The sequence below is a fragment of the Esox lucius genome, chromosome 8, assembly GCF_011004845.1.
Source record: "Esox lucius isolate fEsoLuc1 chromosome 8, fEsoLuc1.pri, whole genome shotgun sequence".
NCBI lineage: Eukaryota > Metazoa > Chordata > Actinopteri > Esociformes > Esocidae > Esox > Esox lucius.
In genome coordinates this window covers 26,013,315-26,037,143 of record NC_047576.1, presented here as the reverse complement: position 1 = coordinate 26,037,143, position 23,829 = coordinate 26,013,315, and the positions used below count along the sequence as shown (strand labels likewise).

General features: G+C 43.2%; 1 protein-coding gene across 2 annotated transcripts in view; it reads right to left on the bottom strand.

Annotated features, from left to right (window-relative positions):
* gmds (GDP-mannose 4,6-dehydratase) overlaps positions 1-23,829 on the bottom strand; it is a 170,311-nt gene that overhangs the window by 12,145 nt on the left and 134,337 nt on the right. For both annotated transcript variants that reach the window (XM_010897815.3, XM_010897816.2), the window contains 2 exons: positions 23,240-23,358; positions 22,823-22,919 (listed from right to left, as the gene is read on the bottom strand). In XM_010897815.3, the coding sequence (XP_010896117.1) occupies positions 22,823-22,919; positions 23,240-23,358 (216 nt within the window). The remainder of the gene's footprint in view (positions 1-22,822; positions 22,920-23,239; positions 23,359-23,829) is intronic.

The following is a 23,829-nucleotide window of genomic DNA, read 5'->3' as shown; positions in this document are numbered from 1 at the left end:
GAGAGATGAGAGAGAGAGATACAGATAGAGAGAGATGAGAGAGAGAGATACAGATAGAGAGATGAGAGGAGAGAGAACCTCTATTCCCACAGAACCTCTGTTCCTACTTGAAAACCACCAGAACTCAGCAGATCTCTCTGAAACCCACTTGTTGAAATCAGGGTTGTATGGATGAAGTGCAACCTTCAGCTGTAAGCCACCTATCAACCTCTAACACAGCGACGAGTCAGCGAAATCTTTCTTCAACTACAGCTTGTCGAAAATAAAATATGAAGCCCAACCCAACCAAGGGGCCAAAGTGAAAGCCTGGGGCTGGAGTAGGGAGCGTTGGGAGTGTACCCAAATCCTCTGCACCTTTCATGGGGTGGCTTTGAGCGTCTGACAGCCAGCCCAAAAGCCTGGAGGATGGGGGAAGACTGCAGCCTGCCCGGGTAATCTGGAGCAGCTGGGACCGGGGGTCCAAGACACAGTACTGACATGCGTGTATAGAACCCCACTACTCAAACCTCTGGTCTGGGCCCTATCAACAGGAGGAGGGAGGTGGCCAGGGAAAGGGTGAGAGAGACAGAGAGTGGGAGAGGGCAGGGGAGAGATAGAGGTTTAAGCAGGTTTCGCTCCTCAGGTCGTGGGCCAACTAAGGCTGTCTGATAGCGCAGGAATCCTGGCCCATGTTCTGCTGGTCTCCCTGATATTCTACCACTTTATCTCGGAGAGCTCCGCCAAGGAATTAAAGCAAGGTGCTGATGACACATATACAGTGTTCACGCACACACAAACACACACACACAGCCTTTTCCCCATCTCACCAAGCACTGCCAGGCAATTCATGCAAGGTGTTGAAGACATGGTCATCCATCACAAATACTGACCTGTACACAAATACACCAGGCAGGCATACACAGATACACACACAGACACATTTCTGGTACCGGCCTAGAGCAGACACAGATTTCAGCTCACTCTTGTCAGTCTCTCATTCAGTCACTCTCACTCACTCTGACACTCTTATTCTACTCCCTCACATGTAGTTTATATTTGAACTCCCAGGTCTGTCCCCTTATCATACATGTCTCTCCCTCTCTCCCTCTCTCTCTCTCACCCTCGGTCCTCTCTCTCCCTCTCTCCTCTCTCTCACTCTCTCTTCTCGCTCCCTCTCTCCTCTCTCACCCGCGGTCCTCTCTCTCCTCTCTCTCCACTCTCTCCACTCTCTCCACTCTCTCCACTCTCTCCTCTCTCTCCTCTCTCTCCTCTCTCTCCTCTCTCTCCTCTCTCTCCCTCTGTCCTCTCTCCATCTCTCATCTGTCTCTGTCCATCTCACTCCACCCCAGACCCCCACACTCGTCCCATTGCTCCCTGCCTCCCCCTTCTCCCTCCCTGGGTGTGTGTAGCAGGTCAGTCAGGCTGTGTGTTGGACTAAGGGGCCCAGGGTGGTTCCGCTCCGACGGTAGGAGGAAACTCCTTCAGGAAATACCAGACTGCCAGACACACACTCTCACATTCTGGACACACACTAGAAAACTGAAATATTCACACACTAACATGCACAATGAATGCACTGGATACACACTGGATCAGCACACACTCACACTCTGGACACATACTAAATAACCCCTAACAAGCATACACACATGCAAAGTAACATTCACCAGTTATGTACTAAACACAGTTAAACACTTTAAAACACACAAAGATCACAGTTACACACGTTGACACACACAGAGTAACTTACTTTGACGAACACACACAGTTACACAGAAACAGTTACACACTTTGACCCAGAGTTACACACTTTGATACACAGTCACACACTTTGACACACAGTCACACACTTTGACACACACACACACACACACTCACACACGCAGTCACCCACTTTGACACTTTGACACACACAGTCACCCACTTTGACACACACACAGTCACACACTTTGACACACACACACACACACAGACACACACACACACACAGTCACACACTGACACACACACACACACACAGTCACACACTTTGACACACACACACACACACACAGTCACACACTTTGACACACACACACACAGTCACACACTTTGACACACACGCACAGTAACACACTTTGACACACACGGACAGTCACACACTTTGAAACACACACACAGTCACACACTTTGATACACACACACAGTCACACACTTTGACACACACCAGGTCAGACGTAAGAGGACACGTCCTAGAGGTCCTTTCACGATTCTGTGGTAGCTACAATTGTCAGTCACACTCACTCAGAGAGGCTCACTCCAGCCAGTGGCTCTGCAGTCAGGCTACCCAGAGGCCCTCAGGTAAGGCGAGGCCCTCACCGTACAGACGTGAGCCGAGCTGAGTTGGGCTTCAGCTTGTGTAGCGTTGTTACACAACCCAGCAGCGCTTGGCCGACCGCCAGGCCTTTTACTGTTTCATTACAGACAGCTTTAACGAGCCAGCCCAATTAACCAGTAAATCATTGTAAAGCCAAGTCCCCCCCCCCCGACCCCCCAACCCCCACCCTCCTGTTCCCCTGCCCATAGAGCCTTTAAAACCTTATGGAGTCTCTCCCTCATGGTCTGTGACACGGCGGGATGGAGGTTTAAACATAGGCAGACAGGCAAATGGACAAATTACAACAGCTCTGTCAACAGCAACTGGCCTAAGGATGCTGTAGGTTTAAAACAAGCTGTAGCCAGAACAATACTGAAGGTTAGACTTTGAATTAGCCTCCAGAGAAATCTCAAATCAGCATGTCAGATTGAGGAAGAATACAGTAAACTGGAGTAATATAGTAAAGCTGAATACATTAAACTATGAAGTACTCAGGTAAACTAGCGCAAAATACTAAACTATGAAGTACTGAGGTAAGCAAGTCCAGTACACTGAGCTATGAAGTACTGAGGTAAAAAAGTACAGTACAGTAAACTATGAAGTACTCAGGTAAACTAGTGCAGCATTTTAAACGATGAAGTACTGAGGTAAGCTAGTACAGTACACTAAGCTATGAGGTACTGAGGTAAACAGGTACAGTACACTAAACTATGAAGCACTGGGGTAAACTAGTACAGTATAATAAACTACAAGGTACTGAGGTAAGCTAGCACAGTACACTAAGCTATGAAGTACTGAGGTAAACAAGTACAGTACACTAAGCTATGAAGTACTGAGGTAAACAAGTACAGTACAGTAAACTATGAAGTACTGGGGTAAACTAGTACAGCATATTAAATTACAAAGTCCTGAGGTAAGCTAGCACAGTACACTAAGCTATGAAGTAGTGAGATCAACTTGTATATTAAACTATGCCATTAAATCCTCTTCTTTAATGGACTCATCTTTACTGTTCCCCCAACTTCCTCTTTTTCTTCTTCCCCATTCATCTTCTTCCTATCCCCCCTATGATTCAAAGCATTATTCAAATCAGAATAGGCTAGTGGTGACGCAACACCTGTGTGTCTGTTTTGCATGGCACTTGGCCGTTGAGCAGCGTAATGTTTGCCTTTTATTCACAATCTTTGTTGAGCAGAGATAAAACATTTTCATTTTCATATTTACTTGAAATCTAATTGTCGCGAACGATAAAAAGGTCCCAAAAAAATAAACCATGTCGAGTGGGTGTTGACCGAAGTCAGAGCAGAAGATCCAGGTTTTACATGGTTCAGCTATTAAAGCTTTTATTATGGAGGATTACCTGAATGTCGCTGAACACAGCGGACGGGTCTCGGTTCTTGTTTCATTCTCATGGTGATGAGTGTGTTTGGGTGACTTGCGTCAACACTGGGCACAGGGATTCCTTATCACCTGTCAAGACAGCTGCCAACCTCCCTCTCCCTCTCCCAACTTCCTCACCCCTCTCCCAACTTCCTCACCCCTCTCCCATGTTCCCCACGCCTCTCCCATATTCCCCACCCCTCTCCCATCTTCCCAACCTCCCCCGCTGTTCCCCGCCGTCTTGCCACAGTAGAGATACAGGATCACATTACGACCACCTCAAGAGGTTAAAGGTCAATCCCATTTCTTAGCCCTCTGTTTTTCGTCTCTCTCTCTCACGCACACGCGCACGCACGCACACAAGTGTGGCGACCGACCGAACAGTGATCTCTCCACATCGGAAACCGCTATGTCTTCTCTCTCTGACCCCTGACCCATAAAATGACTAGGACAAAAGCCCAGCCTGGCCTTGAGATCCACGGCATGTCTCCTACCACTGGAAGACAATGACACTTAAGTCCAACACTATTGTTAGGGCTCCACTACCGGTATTACTCAGGTTCCAGTTTTGCATGAGCACTGTGACCATGGTGGAGTTACAGCTAACTCCATCTGATATCCCCGTAAACCATCTGACAGGCAGACGACTCCACGTCACCTGGAGCTATGGCCGCCAAGCATATCAGGTGTCACTAAACACTAACGTCTGTTTTAATCCCCACAGTGGTTGTGTATATGCATGTTACTAACAGCATGGAAACAACAGATTAATGCCAGGTTAAATGACAGAAACTTGAAATCACACACACACACACGAACACCTATATATTCACAACTCTCCAATGCTAACAGGCCCTTCATTACCGTAGCTAATGTGGGCTGTAAAACCTGATAAGGGGGAAGGAGGGATAACATGTTACAAGGGAGGGAGTGAAGGAGAGAGGGAGTTAGGTAGGTGGAGATGAAGAGACGAGGGGGGGTGACAGGGGTGATAGTGTAAACTAGCGGGGAGGAAGTGTGGAGCTGAAAGTGCAGTATCAGATAAGCAGCTGTATGGAAATGGAACCCCAGAGATGACCAGCACAGAGTGGAGCTGTCGTCACCATGACGATGCTCTGACACACCACGTCATAAGGCCACAGCAAGCCAGGCGACCTGGATGAGGGTCAATGCATGGACTTCAGAACAGGTGACATGGATGACGGTCTATAGAAGGACAACAGAACAGGTGACATGGATGAGGGTCTATAGAGGGACAACAGAACAGGTGACATGGATGAGGGTCTATAGAGGGACAACAGAACAGGTGACATGGATGAGGGTCTATAGAGGGACAGCAGAACAGGTGACATGGATGAGGGTCTATAGAGGGACAGCAGAACAGGTAACATGGATGAGGGTCTATTATAGAGGGACAGCATTACAGGTGACATGTATGAGGGTCTATAGAAACACAGCAGGACAGGTGATCTGGAGATCACAAGAGTGATGGGCTCCAACTCTGCGCTCCTGCTGTAGACGGACTAAAAAAATACTAGCCTCCCCAAGAAAGTTTTCTCAGATCCCAAAATTGAGATCCATGCCAAAATCAATCTGTGAAATTCCCATCCGACACCATCAGGACATAAAACAACGAGAAAGATTAAGTTGGTCGCCCCTCACAAGGCAGGAAAATTGACCAGCAGGAGCAACATTTTTCAACTGTCCCTTCAGTAATTAACATGCTAGTACTTTATAAAAAGTAGACATCTGGATAAAACAAACAAAACTGGACTCAATTATAGCTAAGCTTCACTCCTTTTGAATCCCTGACATCCCATAATAACATCCCCACAGGGGGAAACCTGGATTATTCCCTATTATATTGCCTTACTATTGGCCAGGTCCTGTTGGACAAGGGGATAGCATGCCATTTGGAATGCAACCTGTCACACAACAGGGACTATTCCAGAACCTTCCAGAAGGCAGAATTCCAGGTAAAGGAATGTGAATGGCTCCAGTGTGACCCTTTCGTCTTGGAAAAGACATCCAATTCCATTATAATATATGGAAACCTTTTTAAAATAATGTGAATATTTCATGCTTCCTTTGTGTTAAAGTAGTGTGGATTGCTGCCAAACATCTATTGCCTCTAGCGCTGATAGCCAGTTTGGTGTGTCAAATGTCGTAAATTCTGCTGCGAAGCAGAGTGCTGCTCGACAAAGCTTGCTCAGGATAAATCATGCCGCTCATAAAAGAAGAAGTAGGTTCTTTATTTTTGTCTGGTGTTCAGATATTCACCTCAATTCATCAACGTTTCCAATCTGGTTGACTGGATCCAAAATGGTGCCCTATTCCCTTTATAGAGTTCTACTTATGACCAGAGCTCATTGGGTAGTGCACTACACCTGGAACTGGGAGGACAAATAGATCCATGTTGACCACACTGAATTGCATAAGTCAAATCAATCAGTCAGGATCCTCATCTGCCCGACTGAAACAATAACAAATACACCAGTAAAAACTCTTACACACATCATCTTTAAGGAAGAAAATATTTATTAGAATATTCTAAAATATTGTAAAAGCCATAGTGCTAAAACAATAAACTGACTAGCAGTTTGACTTTATGCATTTTGTTTTAAACATCCAACTAAGGTGGAAATTGAAGTCCACCCTGTTAAAGGGGCCAACAGAGTGCAGCCTCAGAACTTCTCAAACCTGACTAATAGTTCAATTGGAGGTCCCTGGTATCTGCTGACCTGGCCCAGCCTACAGACGATGCAGCCTCCTGGCATCATGACCAACCCAACACCCTACAGACAATGCAGCCTCCTGGCCTCATGACCAACCCAACACCCTAGAGACGATGCAGCCTCCTGGCCTCATGACCAACCCAACACCCTAGAGACGATGCAGCCTCCTGGCCTCATGACCAACCCAACCCCCTAGAGACGATGCAGCCTCCTGGCCTCATGACCAACCCAACACCCTAGAGACGATGCAGCCTCCTGGCCTCATGACCAACCCAACACCCTAGAGACGATGCAGCCTCCTGGTCTCATGACCAACCCAACCCCCTAGAGACGATGCAGCCTCCTGGCCTCATGACCAACCCAACACCCTAGAGACGATGCAGCCTCCTGGCCTCATGACCAACCCAACACCCTAGAGACGATGCAGCCTCCTGGTCTCATGACCAACCCAACACCCTAGAGACGATGCAGCCTCCTGGCCTCATGACCAACCCAACCCCCTACAAACGATGTAGCCTCCTGGCCTCATGACCAACCCAACCCCCTACAGACGGTACACCCTCCTGGCCTCATGACCAACTGGCTCTCCAAACCTATACCTGTAAAGACCAGCGGCTTTGAAGTTAGCCCAACTACAATATTTTCTAAACTCCTTAACTATTGAAACTATTCTAATAACTATGTATGTCATTATTTCCACCTCAAAGTATTTGTATTGCATGAAGGAGTAGAATCATTATTTGAATCGGTACATAAACCTCTGGTATTAAAGTATAGAATCTGAATGTCTTTGACAGATTACTTTTCTTTTGGAGCAGCACATTTACGAGCTATTAAGAAAACCATAGGTAATTAAGTAAAACCGTCCTGACTGAGCGGTGGTGTCGTGGTGAAAGTAGTTATTCAGAGGTGGTGATGTCTGGAGAGAGAACAGAATAGAACCCTAATCTAAATACTCTAAAACGTTAAGATAACAACCATAATTCAAGCTTCGTTAAGCATCAGATAACAGAGACAAGCGCAGTGAGTTTCTTTACTCATGGCTCTTCAGAGCACTAAGTAATAATTACTGCAAAAAGTCCTTAGCACGTTGCCTTCTTTCCTGTCATCGTTAGGACAAAGAATGGCTGGAAATGTAACACTTGGAAATGGTTTGTGGAATTTTGCAGGGCAGGTGCAACACTGGCCACGATGGCTGATGTATTAACACTGTACATAAGATGGGTGGGTGAAGTAGATGGAGATGTTTGGGTGGAGATATATTACAGGCATGTGCACCAGATATAATGGGCTGGCTAGGGTTCTGGTGGGTGCAGCAAATGGAGAGGGTTGGGAGGGGTAACGACGGGTGTAGTAGATGGACAGGGTTGGGTGCAGTTAAGGTGGTGGTGGTGTCAGATGGAGAGGGTTGGGAGGGGTAATGATGGGTGTAGTAGATGGAGAGGGTTGGGTGGAGTTAAGGTGGTGGTAGTGTCAGATGGAGAGGGTTGGGAGGGGTTATGGTGGGTGAAGTAGAAGGACAGGGTTGGGTGGAGTTAAGGTGGTGGTGGTGTCAGATGGAGAGGATGGGGTTATGTTATGTGTAGTAGACTCTCAGTGGTGATGGTGATGTCAATACCAATTCCTCAACAAAAAACCCCTCATCTTTCTATTTGGTCTTATGAGAACACAGATCCAACAATGTTTACAGAGCCAAGAGAAACAGAACTACGAGGACCAGGTTAATGAGGTCTGGTTCACCCGATTGAAGTAACATGAAAAACAAAACCAGAACTGAGTGGCCTCTCTGCCCAGACCCACTCACTGACAGAAACCAGACTTGTCTGCATATATCCTTCAGACTGTACACCTATCTACTGTACTGTACCCTCACTGTGCCCTCTACATACTGTACCCTCTGTGGGAACATGGACCACAGAGAACATATATCCCCAATAAACCAATCCTTATTCAACCATATACTTGATCATCCGGATAGTTGTACTAGGGCCAGGGGTTCTCCCTAACCTTCCTGGTCAGTTAGGAAGAAAAACGCCTGGTCCCAATCAAACTACCAAGCTTAACCCAGGTGTTGTTATGCCTCTTGTTTGGCAGAGATCAAGTAAAATCACTCAGGGATGTCATCAGTCAAATGTATCTTTATCAGTTAGATCACCAAACTGGATGGTTGGGTCTCCCTGCCAAAACGAATGGTTACCAAAACAATATCAATGTTTATTTTGCTCCCCTCACTACCTCTATTGTATTAGTCTCACAGTCCGTCTCTGTTCTAAATCTGGATGCATTAATGAATGGTGTTGTGACGTGTGTGAAAATCTATGTGTCTTAGGCAAATCTTTCAACTGGAATGATAGACATTCAGGGAGCAACTTCCTGACGCACACACACAGCTTTGACAGACGTTTGTAGAGGGTTATCTATAGGGTGATGTAAGTCAGTTAACAGGTAGCATTCCATTTGATGGAAGCTGTATAATTATCAATGGTCTGAAATTCTAGGTATTTTTTGAGTTTCTGAACTAAACCCTTTTAATTATGACAAGTTCACATGATCCCTTCATATGCTATGTTCTCACATTGTGCAAGAATATTTATATATATACATAACAAAATATGGAAATATAAGTTTGCTATTTCTCTCTCTTCCCCTCTGTGTATTTGCAGTATATAGTCATGTGAAAAAGTAAGTGCTAAATTTCAACCACATTCATTCAAATGGGCAACCCATTTGAACTAATCACAAAGCAAAACAGTTAACTTTTAAACTCATTGGCCCGGTTTCACAGACACAGATTAAACCTAGTCAAGGACTAACAAATCAAGTTCAATAGAAAACTCCATTGAGCTTGTTTTTTTTTTGTCCTAGACTAGGCTTAATCTGTGTCTGCGAAACCATCCTTTTATCTAATTAAAATGAAGAGAAATGCAATATCCCTAAAAGTTAGTACACCTGTACCTTTACCATCACATAAAAATAAACAATGCCCTTGAACATGACACAGTGTGAAGGTGTACTGTAAAGAAGAATGGCAACATTTTCTCCAAGTTTATATACGACACTGATAGACAGCTACCACAAATGACTACATTAAGTTATATTAGCCAGTGGCACCACTTCCAACTAGGGGTGTACATATTTTATTCCAGTACGAAATTGCATTTCTGTTGTGTATAATATATAAATATTATACTTATATATAAGTATAATATATATAAGTATATACACAGCTCAGCTTTGACAAAAATGACAAGTACGTCAGCCATTCCATTTCAGTGTCTGTTAAATTCCAACACAGGCACACCTCATTTTACTTAACGAGGTACTGAGTAGATGACTACCTGAACCAAATCTAATTTAACAAGGAAAAGTATAAAAACCACTGCTGTGGTCATCACTATCCTCTTGCAATAGGACCAGCTGGATGGCAAAAACAGTGCAAGTAGTACCTCAAAGGTCATTTGAATTAAAAAAATAACTATTCAGCATGACAAAAGAGTTGAAAAGAAAAGCTTTGAGTGAGGAAAAGAAGGGTTAAATTCTGGCTTAACTGGCAGAGGGATACAGTGAGCGTCATGTTGCTTCCATTCTGAATATTTCAAAGACGGCCATTCATAAGAACAAGGTCAAGCAACAGACATTGGGCTGAAGTCATGCAAAGCTAGAAAAAAGCCCTTCTTCAATGAGAAGCAAAAAATAATCAGGCTGAAGTTTGCAAAAACCACAAGGATTGGACTGTTGAGAAATGGAGTAAGGTATCTTCTCTGACGAGTCAAATTTTCAGCTTTGCCCAACATCTGGTCATCTATTGGTTAGATGGAGACCTGGAGAGACCTACAAGCCACAGTGTCTCACACCCACTGTGAAATTTGGTGGAGGATCGGTGATGATCTGGGGATGCTTCAGTAAGGCTGGAATCTGACAGATTCTCAAGGACTCACGAATCAAGCCTAGTACAAGGTTATCCTGAAAGAACACCTGCTATCTTCTGCTCTGACAATGTTCCCCAACTCTGGGAATTGTTTTTTCCAGCAGGACAATGCTCCATACCACACAGCTAGGTCAATCAAGGTGTGGATAGAGGATCACCAGATCAAGACCCTGTCATGGCCAGCCCAATCTCCAGACCTTAACCCCATTGAAAACATCTGGAATTTGATCAAGAGGAAGATGGACAGTCACAAGCCATCAAACAAAGCCGAGATACTTGAATTTCTGTGCCAGGAGTGGCATAAAGTCACCCAACAGCAATGTGACAAACTGGAGGAGAGCATGCCAAGACGCATGAAAGCTGTGATTACAAATCTGGGTTAATCCACCAAATATTGATTTCTGAACTCTTCCTTAGTTAAAACATTAGTATTTTGTTGTTGAAAAATTAATATGAATTATTATTTTTTGCATCAGTTTTTTTGTTATTTTGACCAGTTGTTATTTTCTACAAATAAATATTCTAAATGACAATATCTTTTTTGGGAATTTGGGAGTAATGTTTTCAGTAGTTTATAGAATAAAACAAAACAATTCATTTCACTCAAAAATATACCTATGAACAGTAAAACCTGGGAAACTGATAATTTTGCAGTGGTCTCTTAATTTCTTCCAGAGTTGTATATATAAGCATAATATTTCAGTGTCATTTGTTAAATTAGATTTCCTTAATCTGTCAATAGCATTGAAGTGATGATTACACATCCATTTGTCCAAAGATTTACAGCAGTGTATTGACTTTTTTTTGACTCTATCTCTCACTGTCAATACAATATGTCTCATCCTGCCAAAACAGAGTTCGTCCCTGTACTTAATCTCTGTTGTCAGTTATCTTCCTGCTCATGCAGAAAAAATACACAAATCTGTGTAAATAAACCCTGCTCTCTTATCTCTCCTGTGTTTACTGCATCCCCCTGCTGTTGTGTCTGTATCAGATTGTAAAAGGTCAGTAAGGTGTCGGTAGTAGGTTATAAAGGGTCAATGACTGTGGTAGATTATATAGGGTCAGTGTCAGTAGTAGGTTATAAAGGGTAGTTTACAAAGGGTCAGTGTTAGTAGTAGGTTATAAAGGGTCAGTGATTGTGGGAGGTTATAAAGAGTCAGTGACTGTGGTAGATTATAAAGGGTCAGTGACTGTGGTAGGTTATAAAGGGTCAGTGACTGTGGTAGGTTATAAAGGGTCAGTGACTGTGGTAGGTTATAAAGGGTCAGTGACTGTGGTAGGTTATAAAGGGTCAGTGACTGTGGTTGGTTATAAAGGGTCTGTGACTGTGGTAGATTATAAAGGGTCAGTGACTGTGGTAGATTATAAAGGGTCAGTGACTGTGGTAGATTATAAAGGGTCAGTGACTGTGGTAGCTTATAAAGGGTCAGTGACTGTGGTAGATTATAAAGGGTCAGTGACTGTGGTAGGTTATAAAGGCTCAGTTTGTAAGTTAGTGTTCCATGAGTATTCCACAGGTCACAATTATAAGTGAATGCAAAGTAAATATAGTCAAGATTAGGAAAATCTTTGCAGCACATCTGGGAGTCGCTAAATGTACACCATTGTGTCTCGCCAGACCAGTTGAAAATCATTGGTGTACGTGACTTGGAGGAACTGTAACTTTCACTTCCTTATTACTCATAGTGAAACACCTTAGTCTAGGAGCTCTGAGACTTTGGGCCCGATATAGAACTGTCAATCAAATGGAAACAGAGGAGAATAACCTCCTGTTCATACCTGTGTCTGTGCCGATGACATAAGATCAGTGACATCACAGAACTAGTTTGGACTAGGGTAGGGCAATATACTGAAAAGACAAAATGTTCAATATCAGTGGTAACAGACAATATTTTACCTATTTAAACATAAGTAGAATGGTGCAGTAAATTGCATGTATTTGGTGACTTTCATTTGTGACAGGTAGACTATGAAAACAATTTAAATGTAGTGTAGACGTAAGAGTACAGTGTAAATGCCGAGAGTGCCAAAGCTGCTGAAAATGTGAAAACATCTGTATAGACCTTACAATTGGGGCATTAAAAATGGTACATTAACATCTTGTTGATTTTTTAAAACAATAAAACAGAATGATTGCACAATGACCTTGGTTTTATACAGGGAAGTATTAGCACAAACATTTCTGAAACATGTTGCTTGCATAAGTATTTTGTAGAAATTGGTCTTGACAGTTATTATCGAGGTCTTTCAGGTTGGTGGGACAACACTTGTGGACTGTAGTTTTCAAAAAGTGTTCTGAATTGGATTTAGATCAAGGCTTTAACTAGGCCACTATAGTAAATTCAGCTTTTGTTTTTTAGCCACTTCAATGTTGCTTTGACCTTAGGATCATTACCCTACTTGTCAGGTCCTGGCTGGGGTGCCACTAGGCATCTCTATGTGCTTGGAGGACACAGTCAGGGCCTGACTGCAGAGGTGCCTCTTGGCATCTCTGCACTTTTGTTTCATTATCCCCAATCAGAGGCAGCTGCTCCCTAATGCCTCTGATTGGGGATCCTATTTAAGTTGCTCTAGTTCTGTTTTCATTTGTTGGTCGTTTTATTGAGTTGGCTGTCTGTTTTGCTATTCTTCAGTTCATGGTTGTACCCTCCTTTTGCTGTTTTTCTGTTCTTTTACTTGGAAGAGAAACATTAAAAGGATGCTCCCTAACTCTGCACCTTGTGTCCTGCCTACCCAACAACGTGACACTACTAAAAGGTAAATTTCCTCTGAAGGTTTATTTATTTTATTTTATTACAGGCTTTACGAATTTCCCTGTATTTTGGTCCACACATCTTCCTCAAGTTTGAACAGGATGCCCAGTCCCTGTTGATGAGAAGCATCCCCAAAGCATGATGCTGCCACTACAACACTGTGATGTGTCTTGAAGCAAGGGCATTGTTCGATTTGCCCCATACATAGTGCTTTGGGTTTTTGGCTGAAAAGCTCAATCCTGGTAACTAACTTGCATCCCCTCTCATGCTTCCAGATAGTACATGTTTGAGTAACAACTTTCTGGCCTACCTCCCATACAGACCAGTGTGATCCACAGCTCTTGATATGCTTGACTCTGTAGCTGCTTTAAAGAGTTTATTGGCCTTACTTGGGCAACTCTCACCAGTCTCCTTATTGTTTGAGAGTTGAGTTTTGAGGAAAGGCCCTTTCTTGGTGATGTGATGCAACTTATACTTCCTGATTGTTCATCCAACTGTGCTCACTTGGATATCCATATTTTGTGCCCTTTTCCTAATCTATGCCTGTGCATTACATTAACTCCTGTAGCACACATTTGGCATAAACTTTTCTTGAAAAATGAATAATCATCCTTCGACTGAGTAGTCTTTATTGACAGCTATTTTAATGGTTTTAATGTGAAAGCCAATTGTATGGTAATTGTGTCCTTGTTTGGGTAATTTCTTTTAACAGACTGGCACTGCTCTAAAATTATATATAGACCAACTTACGGTATGCCTACGATAAAAAGACATTCATGCTGCTCCTTCACCTGCAAGGAGTATTTGAAAAGATTGTTTCATCATAACTCGTCTTGTAGCATTTGATTTCCCACTATTAGTCAAAAGTTTTGTATGAGCATAAATAATCATAATATAACAACCTTTGACATAGCCAAACCCCTTTCAACCTCCAGCATTCTGAAGAAAACAATTTTGGCTTCTTCCTAGAACTTGATCTCATGTCTCATTAATCAGTTCCAGTGATACCAATGGTAATACATTTTTCGAAACGTATCGAAAAACACTGAATATTATTATTTTTGTTGTGTAAACTTGAAGATATTATTAGCTGAAGACGCCACCTTCCAGAGTAGCATGTGCCACATTTTCCCCTGGAGTGTTAAGACAATTGAACTGTATCATGTTTCTGTACAGTGCGCACGCATCTCACATTTTCCCACGATTGGCGGACGCAATCCTGCACGGAAGGTCTTGAACATGCTGGTGTAAATTCAAACGCTATGGAAATGATTATGGAATTATTCTCTCTCTCGTAATGTAAGCCCTTACACACAGAGCTAGATATGTCGTCACTTTAACTTTGTGACCCGTGTCAAACCACTACCTTAAAAGGGTATGTGAAAAGGAGACTAAAGAAGTTTCCCTGAATAGATGTCATCTATTAAGGCTAATTACACACTGTCACTTAGCCACTCTCTCCCTGTGTGTCTCTCTTTAAATCTCCCACTCCCTATGTGTCTCTCTTTAACTCTCCCACTCCCTGTATGTCTCTCTTTACCTCTCCCTCTCCCTGCATGTGTCTCTCTTAACCTCTCCCACTCCCTGTATGTGTCTCTCTTTACCTCTCCCACTCCCTGTATGTGTCTCTCTATACCTCTCCCTCTCCCTGCATGTGTCTCTCTTAACCTCTCCCACTCCCTGTATGTGTCTCTCTTTACCTCTCCCACTCCCAGTATGTGTCTCTCTTTACCTCTCCCTCTCCCTGGATGTGTCTCTCTTTACCTCTCCCTCTCCCTGCATGTCTCTCTTTAGCTCTCCCTCTCCTGCATGTGTCTCTCTTTACCTCTCCCTCTCCCTCTCCCTGGATGTCTCTCTTTACCTCTCCTTCTCCCTGGATGTGTCTCTCTTTACCTCTCCCTCTCCCTGCATGTCTCTCTTTAGCTCTCCCTCTCCTGCATGTGTCTCTCTTTACCTCTCCCTCTCCCTGTATGTCTCTCTTTACCTCTCCCTCTCCCTATATGTGTCTGTCTTGACCTCTCCCTCTCTCTGAATGTGTCTCTTTTTACCTCTCCCTCTCCCTGTATGTGTCTCTCTTTACCTCTCCCTCTCCCTGTATGTCTCTCTTTACCTCTCCCTCTCCCTGTATGTGTCTGTCTTGACCTCTCCCTCTCTCTGAATGTGTCTCTCTTTATCTCTCCCTCTCCCTGTATGTGTCTGTCTTGACCTCTCCCTCTCTCTGTATGCCTCAACCACTCACTCTCTCTTCCACTCTCTCTCCCTGCATGTCTCCACCTCTCATTCCCTTTCCGTCTTTCTTCCTTTCTCTCATGACCCCATCTCTTCCTCCCAATCTCTCCCCTCCCTCCATGTATGTCTCCATCTCTCTCCCTGTGTGTCTCCCTCTCTCGCTCGTTCCCTGTATGTCTCCCTCCCTCTCTCTCTCTCTCTCTCTCTCTCTCTCTCTCTCTCTCTCTCCATCCCTCTCCCTGTATGTCTCTCTCTCTCCATCCCTCTCCCTGTATGTCTCCCTCTCTCTCTCTCCCTCCCTCTCCCTGTATGTCTCCCTCTCCCTCTCTCTCTAACATTGACAACGTCTCTCTAACATTGACAATTTTACACAGAAAAAGAAAACAAATAATAAACAAATCATACACTGTAGGTGCTATTTTATAATGGCAGGTCAGAACATATTCAGCTGCAAAGTCAACTGTTTATGCCCATACACATTTTCTTTTCAGCAGATATTTCTGGCAATCATACAGATTTCAAAATCTAGCCAAATTCTTCAAATTTCATTTTCAACTTTTCCTGCCCCACTTTACAAATTTACAAACTCGTTCCTCTTTGAACATCCATGGTTTTATTGTCTCTTTATTGTGTCACCTTTACAAGATTTTGTGTCAACTCTATTCAGAATTCAGTAACAATCAACGTCACAGATTATTTTAATAACTGTAGGTATTTTATATAAAGATAGAGATTTTGATTTGTATTACTCCCTGCCATAAAAAAGGTGCGGACACCTCACCTTATAAAGAGGCTGAATAGGGCCTCAACTTGTCTGCCTCACATGCTTCCTATAACATCAGCTTCACCTCGTAGACCCAATGCTTCCTATAACATCAGCTTCACCTCGTAGACCCGATGCTTCCTATAACTTCAGCTTCACCTCGTACACCCAGTGTTTCCTATAACTTCAGCTTCACCTTGTACACCCGATGCTTCCTATAATTTCAGCTTCACCTCGTATACCCGATGCTTCCTATAACTTCAGCTTCACCTCGTACACCCGAAGCTTCCTATAACTTCGTCTTTACCTCGTACACCCGATGTTTCCTACCAATTTCCGCTTCACCTCGTATACTTGATGATTCCTACCAATTTCAGTTTCACCTTGTATACTTGATGTTTCCTACCAATTTCAGCTTCATCTTGTATACCTGATGTTCCCTACCAATTTCAGCTTCACCTGATCTGGCTCATATGTTTCCAAATACCCTAAGCTTCATCAGTTGTTAGTTAGTGTAGGGGGTTGTCTCCATGCAACTCCCAAAGAAAAATACAAGCCCGCCTGGAAGGGAATTCCTCCATGTTCAACGAACCACAGTCTGGCTGTCGACCTGACTGTTCCCTCATATCATTCAGAAACAGATACAGGTCTGGAGGGCTGACAGAAGAAAGACAGGAGACAGACAGACAGACCTGGAGGTAAAGACAGACTACACAGAGAGAGATGCAAAAAGGAGAAGAGAAAGACATGTAGAAAGGAGAAGAGAAAATAATCAAACAGACAGGAAAAACAGCAACAGAAAAGTGAAACAGATACAGAGTAAAGAGAGGTGGAAATTAAGACCTACAGATATAGGAGACAATGTGGAGAAATAAAGACCTAAAGATATAGGAGTTAATGTGGAGAAATAAATACCTAAAGCTATAACAGATAATGCGGACAAATAAAGACCTGCAGGTATAGGAGACAACTTCCCATTTATCACAGAGAACCCTCCTCCCCCTCTCCTCCCCCTCTCCACCCCCTCTCCTCCCCCTCTCCTCCTTCCTGCCCGAGGGCCCTGAGACAAAGATAAGATAAGCTGTCAATCATCACACAGCAGTTTAGGCCCATAGCGACACATGAACTTGGAAATGTGTCATCCGCACTGTGATGCATTAACAGACAAGCACTCACAAATGAACGATGAGAGCACACAGACACGCAGACAGACACGCAGACAGGCACGCACACAGACACGCAGACAGGCACGCACACAGGCACGCACACAGGCACGCACACAGGCACGCACACAGGCACGCAGACAGATGCAGACAGATGCAGATAGACATGCAGACAGATGCAGATAGACATGCAGACAGATGCAGACAGACATGCAGACAGACACGCACACAGACACGCAGACAGATGCAGACAGGCAGACAGACACGCAGACAGACACGCAGACACAGAGGGGTGAAAACATTAAAGCTTTCAATCTGTTTTTGCACAGACTGAGAATCTCTTCTCATAATGACACAAACAACTCTCTCTACATTGCATGCAAACTGTCCCAGACACACACTTCAATTCTGACAGAGATGTGGGGAGGAGCCACAAGCTAACTGAAGAGTGATGAACACAACCTTCGACCAGACTATTCCTGCAGAGACAAATACCTGGGAATCTCATCAACAGAGAAACATACTTCTCCACTCATCAAAATAGGGCTAATCAGATGTCGTGAGCAGTAACATCCAAGATAAATAAACAACACATACCACTTGAATATCATCTCTCTGGCAACCACAAATATCAAACGTGAAAACCATTAAGGGATGAGTAATAAAATACCCATCTGACAGAATCTGCCACACAGTAACACTGACAAGTAATAGCCTGAGCCTGACCTCAACTAACCACTGCGACAGCCACAGCCCAGAGGTTGGCAGCCAGTGTTGGATTGAAAAACATGTGGGCACAGTGTTTTCTTGATATGATCTTGAATTGATTTCTCTTTAAGGCAGCATAGCTGTTCTGAGAACTGAGAATTTTTTTTACTGTCACCACATTCACTTTTACATTAATCTAACAGAAAATCACCAACGAGCTGTATTCTGCCAAAAACACAGATTCTGACTATGCTTGTGTAAATGTGATGTCTCATATCTTGCAATCAAAATGCGGTTCAGATGCGCAGCAGGTCATTTTGGGATGGGGACACACTGCTCTCTCTGTTTCAATAGGGTAGTATCGGATGCCACTCTTATCTAAACCAATGACTTATTTGTAAGGTGTGACTTTTCAGCTGCAAAGATATTTCAGATGGATCCTGATGGATAAATTAATGAGGTCATTTGTATTTTTTATTATGTGTGTCCTGAGGGCAGTAATGTTAGTTATTCTAATCTCAGCTATAACATGAATTAGGGGTTGATGGTATAAGACGGTGTGCAGGTATCGGTACATGCTGTGTTAGGCTAGAGAATGGATTGTGAAGTTGATGTCAAACATTTTGGCCTAAGAAGACCATAACGGCGAAAAGATAATTTGGCTTATAATAAATGTTGGTGTTTCCTTATTTATTTTAAAATTAACAAACGCACACATGCTTTCTGTGAGCAACAATGAGTGGAGAAAAGAAGAGGAAGGAGTATTAGGAAGGTTCTAGAAAACATCATCCACCACTAGTAGTGTCTGTGTCAAACACAAAAACCCACAACGCAGATACAACTGTCCGAATAAACAACCAGAAGATGTCCTGATAACAAAAACTATTATCTTTGTAAATGTTAATTTTTTATTATTCAAAGAATATTATTGTGAATTGGATTGGTCTATGCTGAGCATAAATATACTGGCATATACTGCCCTGACATTAAACACAGAGACACCTAGGGAATTTCTGTAGTTGTAGGCTCAATCAGGCAACGGGTAACATCAGGACTGATCAGGAATCTAGACAGCAGACATAATTTAACAAATTTTTTTTGCTCTGGACTATTGAGAGCAACCAAACCACTGAATTAAAACATTCTTTATAATTCCTCAACAGTAGCCCATTTGTATCCTCTTTTACATTAAACATCACCCTGTCTTCATCTCTTCACCTCTCCCACTCTCTCTTAGCCACACCATAACCACATGAATCACTGTGTCGACAAGGTCCACCGGACCAGACCCGAGCACACCTGCACATCACCCCGCCAACATCCTCCCCCTCCCAGCCAGCCTGACCTACCCCAGCTCAGCCTCTGTCCCCGAGGGGGCTGCAGATAGATAAATGAGCTCATGTCAGACACACACACTGACAGGGCTAATGACGAATTACGCACACATTAACACACAGCCTGGGGACCCACACACATTCGCACAACACGTTAAACAAAATCATGCAATAATTATGTTTCATTTTGAGTTTTTTCATTATAATATTCAAAGATGTCTGTAATATATATGCGCTAACAGTCTTTCAGTACATTTATTGGTCAGAAATGATTTAGGGGGCCTATAAAAGTGCATCCTAAACAAGACCAGATCAGATCTAGGACAGAAATACTGAGGTCATGGGTTTAGTCTATATTTTTCTATTTCCCTCTGTGTTGGTCAAGAAATGACCCTCAGGATCAATCACTGGATTGATATGAAGGCAAGTCATTCACTAAATATATTACTCAATTGCATACTCAAGTGAAATGTATTATCCGACAGTCAAATTAGTTCATCACTTATTGAGCTTGTCAAAAATACAGAGGACATGATCTCTGTTTTCATTGTAAGATACGAACCAAATTCATCAAATATCTATATTAAAACTAACTTTACCATGCTGGATTATGGAGAATTGGTTTGAATGTGAACTGTTGCTACAATTCAACTACAATCCTGTTTCCAAAAATGTTGGGACGCTGCATAAAATGTAAATAAAAATAGCATGCAATGATGTGCAAATCATATATCCCTATATTTAATAGAAAATAGTACAAAGACAACATATCAAATGTTGAAACTAAGAAATGTTAATGTTTTTGTAAAAATACCTGCCAAATTTGAATTTGATGCTAGCAACATGTTTCAAAAAAGTTGGGACAGGGGTATGTTTTCAACTGTATTGCATCACCTCTTATTTAAACAATACTCTGCGTTTGGGAACTGAGGAGACCAATTAATGTAGTTTCAAAAATGAAATTTATTCCCATTCTTGCTTGATATAGGATTGCAAATAGTTCGAGGTCTCATTTTACGGACTCTTTTACTAAGGAGCCATGTTGTGATACGTGCAGATTGTGGTTTGGCATTGTCTTGCTGAAATAAGCAAGGGCTTTCCTGAAAAAGACATTGTCTTGATGGCAGCATATGTTGCTCCAAAACCTTTGTATATTGTTCAGCATTAATGCACCCCCATAGCATCACAAATGTTAAAGCAATTTCAAATTGAAACACAGATACAAATGTGCCATCCCTCACTCTGAGAGACGATCTTCATACTAATCTCTGGGATAATGTGACTAACAACCATAGACCTTCTAAAAGGACTTCCTCCAATTCCGTCTCTGGCCTATAAAGGCTGAAAAGAGCAGTGGTTCTGTCAGTTTTCTAAAGACATTCTCTGGATGGCAGCATATGTTGCTCCAAAACCTTTGTATATTGTTCAGCATTAATGCACCCCCATACCATCACAGATGCTGGCTTTTGTACGTGATGATAACAAGCCGGATGGTCCCTTCCCTTTTTAGTCTGGAGAAACGTTGTTCACATTGAGAAACGTTGTTCTTAAATTGTTGCACTATTTGCCCACACAAGGTGGTGAAGCCCTCCCCATCTTTAATTCTGAAAGATTCATCCTATCTGGGATACTCTTTATATATCCAATCATGTTACTGACCTGTTGCCAATTAACCTAATTAGTTGTGTAATATTCCACCAATTTTAGTTTTTTAGCATAACTTTTACAGTCTTCTGTTGCCTCTGTCCCAACTTTTTTGAAACGTGTTGCTGGCATCAAATTCAAAATGGGCATATATTTTTCCAGAAACAATAAAACGTCTCAGTTTCAATATTTGAAATGTTGTCTTTGTACTATTTTCTATTGAATATAGGGTTTAAGTTATTTGCACGTCATTTCTAACTTTTTTGGAAACGGGGTTGTAGATTCCACATCGGCAATAACTAAACACTGACCCTTTACATTTTCTATTAAGGCTGACAGTTGATGTGGCAACTGAAAGCTCCAACATTTAAAGCAGTAGTATTTGACTGATTACTTGATGTCCTGAATTAATTTACAAAAAAGGCACACAAACACGTGAGACACGACACACACACATTTATATTTCTATCCTTGTGGGAACCTGAGACCTAACCCTGACCCAGAAATCCATGTTCCCTATTCCCTAAATGTAAATCTACCTATCTGAAAATCACATTTACAGATGAATAGACCCCTTTCGGGGACATTTACACATGGATCTCTCACTCTCAAACACACACACACGCGCACACACACGCACGCACGCACACGTTGACAGGTACTTCCAGTTGAGCAGGAGGAACAATAGTAAGCCAAAAGAGCAGTGTCACACACACTTCCTGTCTTAAAGGTCAAGGGTTAAGTCCTCCCCATTCTTTCCTCCCTGTCTTAAAAGACTCATATCCTCCCTGCCTTCACCTGGAGGGACTAAGCGAAGAGAGAGAAAATGAGAGGTAGAGAGAGACAAAGAGAGAGAAATGCACAGAATTCCCCACAGATCACTAGGCCCACACAGAAACAAATCAAACATCTATAAATCAGTTGATTTAATTACCTCACTGTGCTATGATAAAAGGGCAACCAGTTAATTTCACAAATGTTTTGTTAATTATATTCCACTTACTTTGTCAATGTCAACAAATGTTAAAGCAATTTCAAATTGAAACACAGATACAAATGTGCCATCCCTCACTATGAGAGACGGTCTTCATACTAATCTCTGGGATAATGTGACTAACATTTGGTTTTGCAACCATAGACCTTCTAAAAGGACTTCCTCCAATTCCGTCTCTGGCCTATAAAGGCTGAAAAGAGCAGTGGTTCTGTCAGTTTTCTACTTTCTCTCCCCAGCCTAAAGACAGAAAACTCCCCGCTCTGTCTCCATCCATCAGTCACATCGATTCCTCCAGAATCCTGTAGCATCAATCAGCTGGGTCTTAGTCCTAATCCTCCAGGGCCATCTCCCAGCACATAGGGTCCTGGACTTAAAACACTTCCCTAATCCTGCCCTAAACACCCTGGGGTAACCCTACACCTCCTCAGGGGGATTTGCAGGCCCCCTGGACCTCAACCCTGGGGCGGACTGGTGACAGAGAGACCCCCCCAAACCTCGACATTCTCACTTCATACACCTCACACCTTGAGAGACAGGTTATCCTATAACACATGTATTTGGATGTGCGCGCACACTCCCTCTGGACATAGTGAACGGTCCCGACTCTGCGAAGGGCATAATGCCTCATCATGTGCGCTGGCTCAGCGCTTTGCCGTCCGCAACACTTTCAAAGGGACTGAGTCGATTTGCTTTCAACACCTATTTCCACCACTAATCCAAAAATAACGTTGTCCGTCCTCAGCAGACCGGCGTACAGTGACCAATATGTCTGGAACATCAACAAGCAATAAATCCACAGAACCAAATCACAATCCTGTACCCCCCCCTCCCCCTGTCAGTACAGCTGACTCACCACTTCAGTAGGACGGTAGTACTTAGGGTCCACCTTCACGTGGACCACCCCAGTCTCCTTGCAACGGCCAACCTCCTTCTCATCCTTCCCCTCCCACCTAAGGGGGAAGAAAGTGTGTGTGTGTGTGTGTATGGTGGGGGTGGGGGTGGGGGGGTGGGGAGAGATACAACATTAAAAATGAATTGAGTGACAGGAACTCCCGTACTCCACAGCTGTCTGGGTGTCTAGCGGGACTCCCCTCCCTCTGATGTAGCAGACATAACATGTCCCAGACACATCTCTGTCGGACTCATCCGATTCCGCCACAACAGGGAGGGGAGGTTTCCACACACATCACAGTAACAGCAAGTCTCTGAATTACAAACACGTCCGTGTTTGGTTTGTTTGCATGTACTCCATGAGCGTTTGTATACTCACACAATGGTCTTGCCCACGTGACTGAAGGACTTCTCCACAAACTCCCGAACACTATGGACCTCCCCTGTGGCTATGACAAAGTCCTCTGGCTTCTCACACTGAAGCATCATCCACATAGCCTGAGAGAGAGAGAGAGAGAGAGAGAGAGAGAGAGAAATAGAGAGAGAGGGATTTAGATATGTATCAGGGATTCATATAGAGACCAATCTATTTTCCAGATGAGGCTGGAATTAGAGAAATACATAAAAAAAATGCAAGCAGAAAGAAAACACACAAATAAAAAAAATACATTAATCAGCAAACAAGGACCTCAAAGAAATAGGCCTGCTAGATCAGAAACTGATACAGACACATGATTTGTCTCAGATTGGAGTAGAACCAACATGTTCCTGTTCCTGACAGACAGGAAGTGAACCTGTGACCTCAGAGAGGGGTGTCCGCTCCACCCATACCTCTGCCCTGACGTCACTGCAAAGGCTCATGGGAAAAGAACCGTGGGAAAGGAGGAGAGAGCTCCCAGAAGCCCTTTGCCACTGGCACACACTCTCAGAACATTTGATGTTTCAAACAGACAAACACACACAAAAACA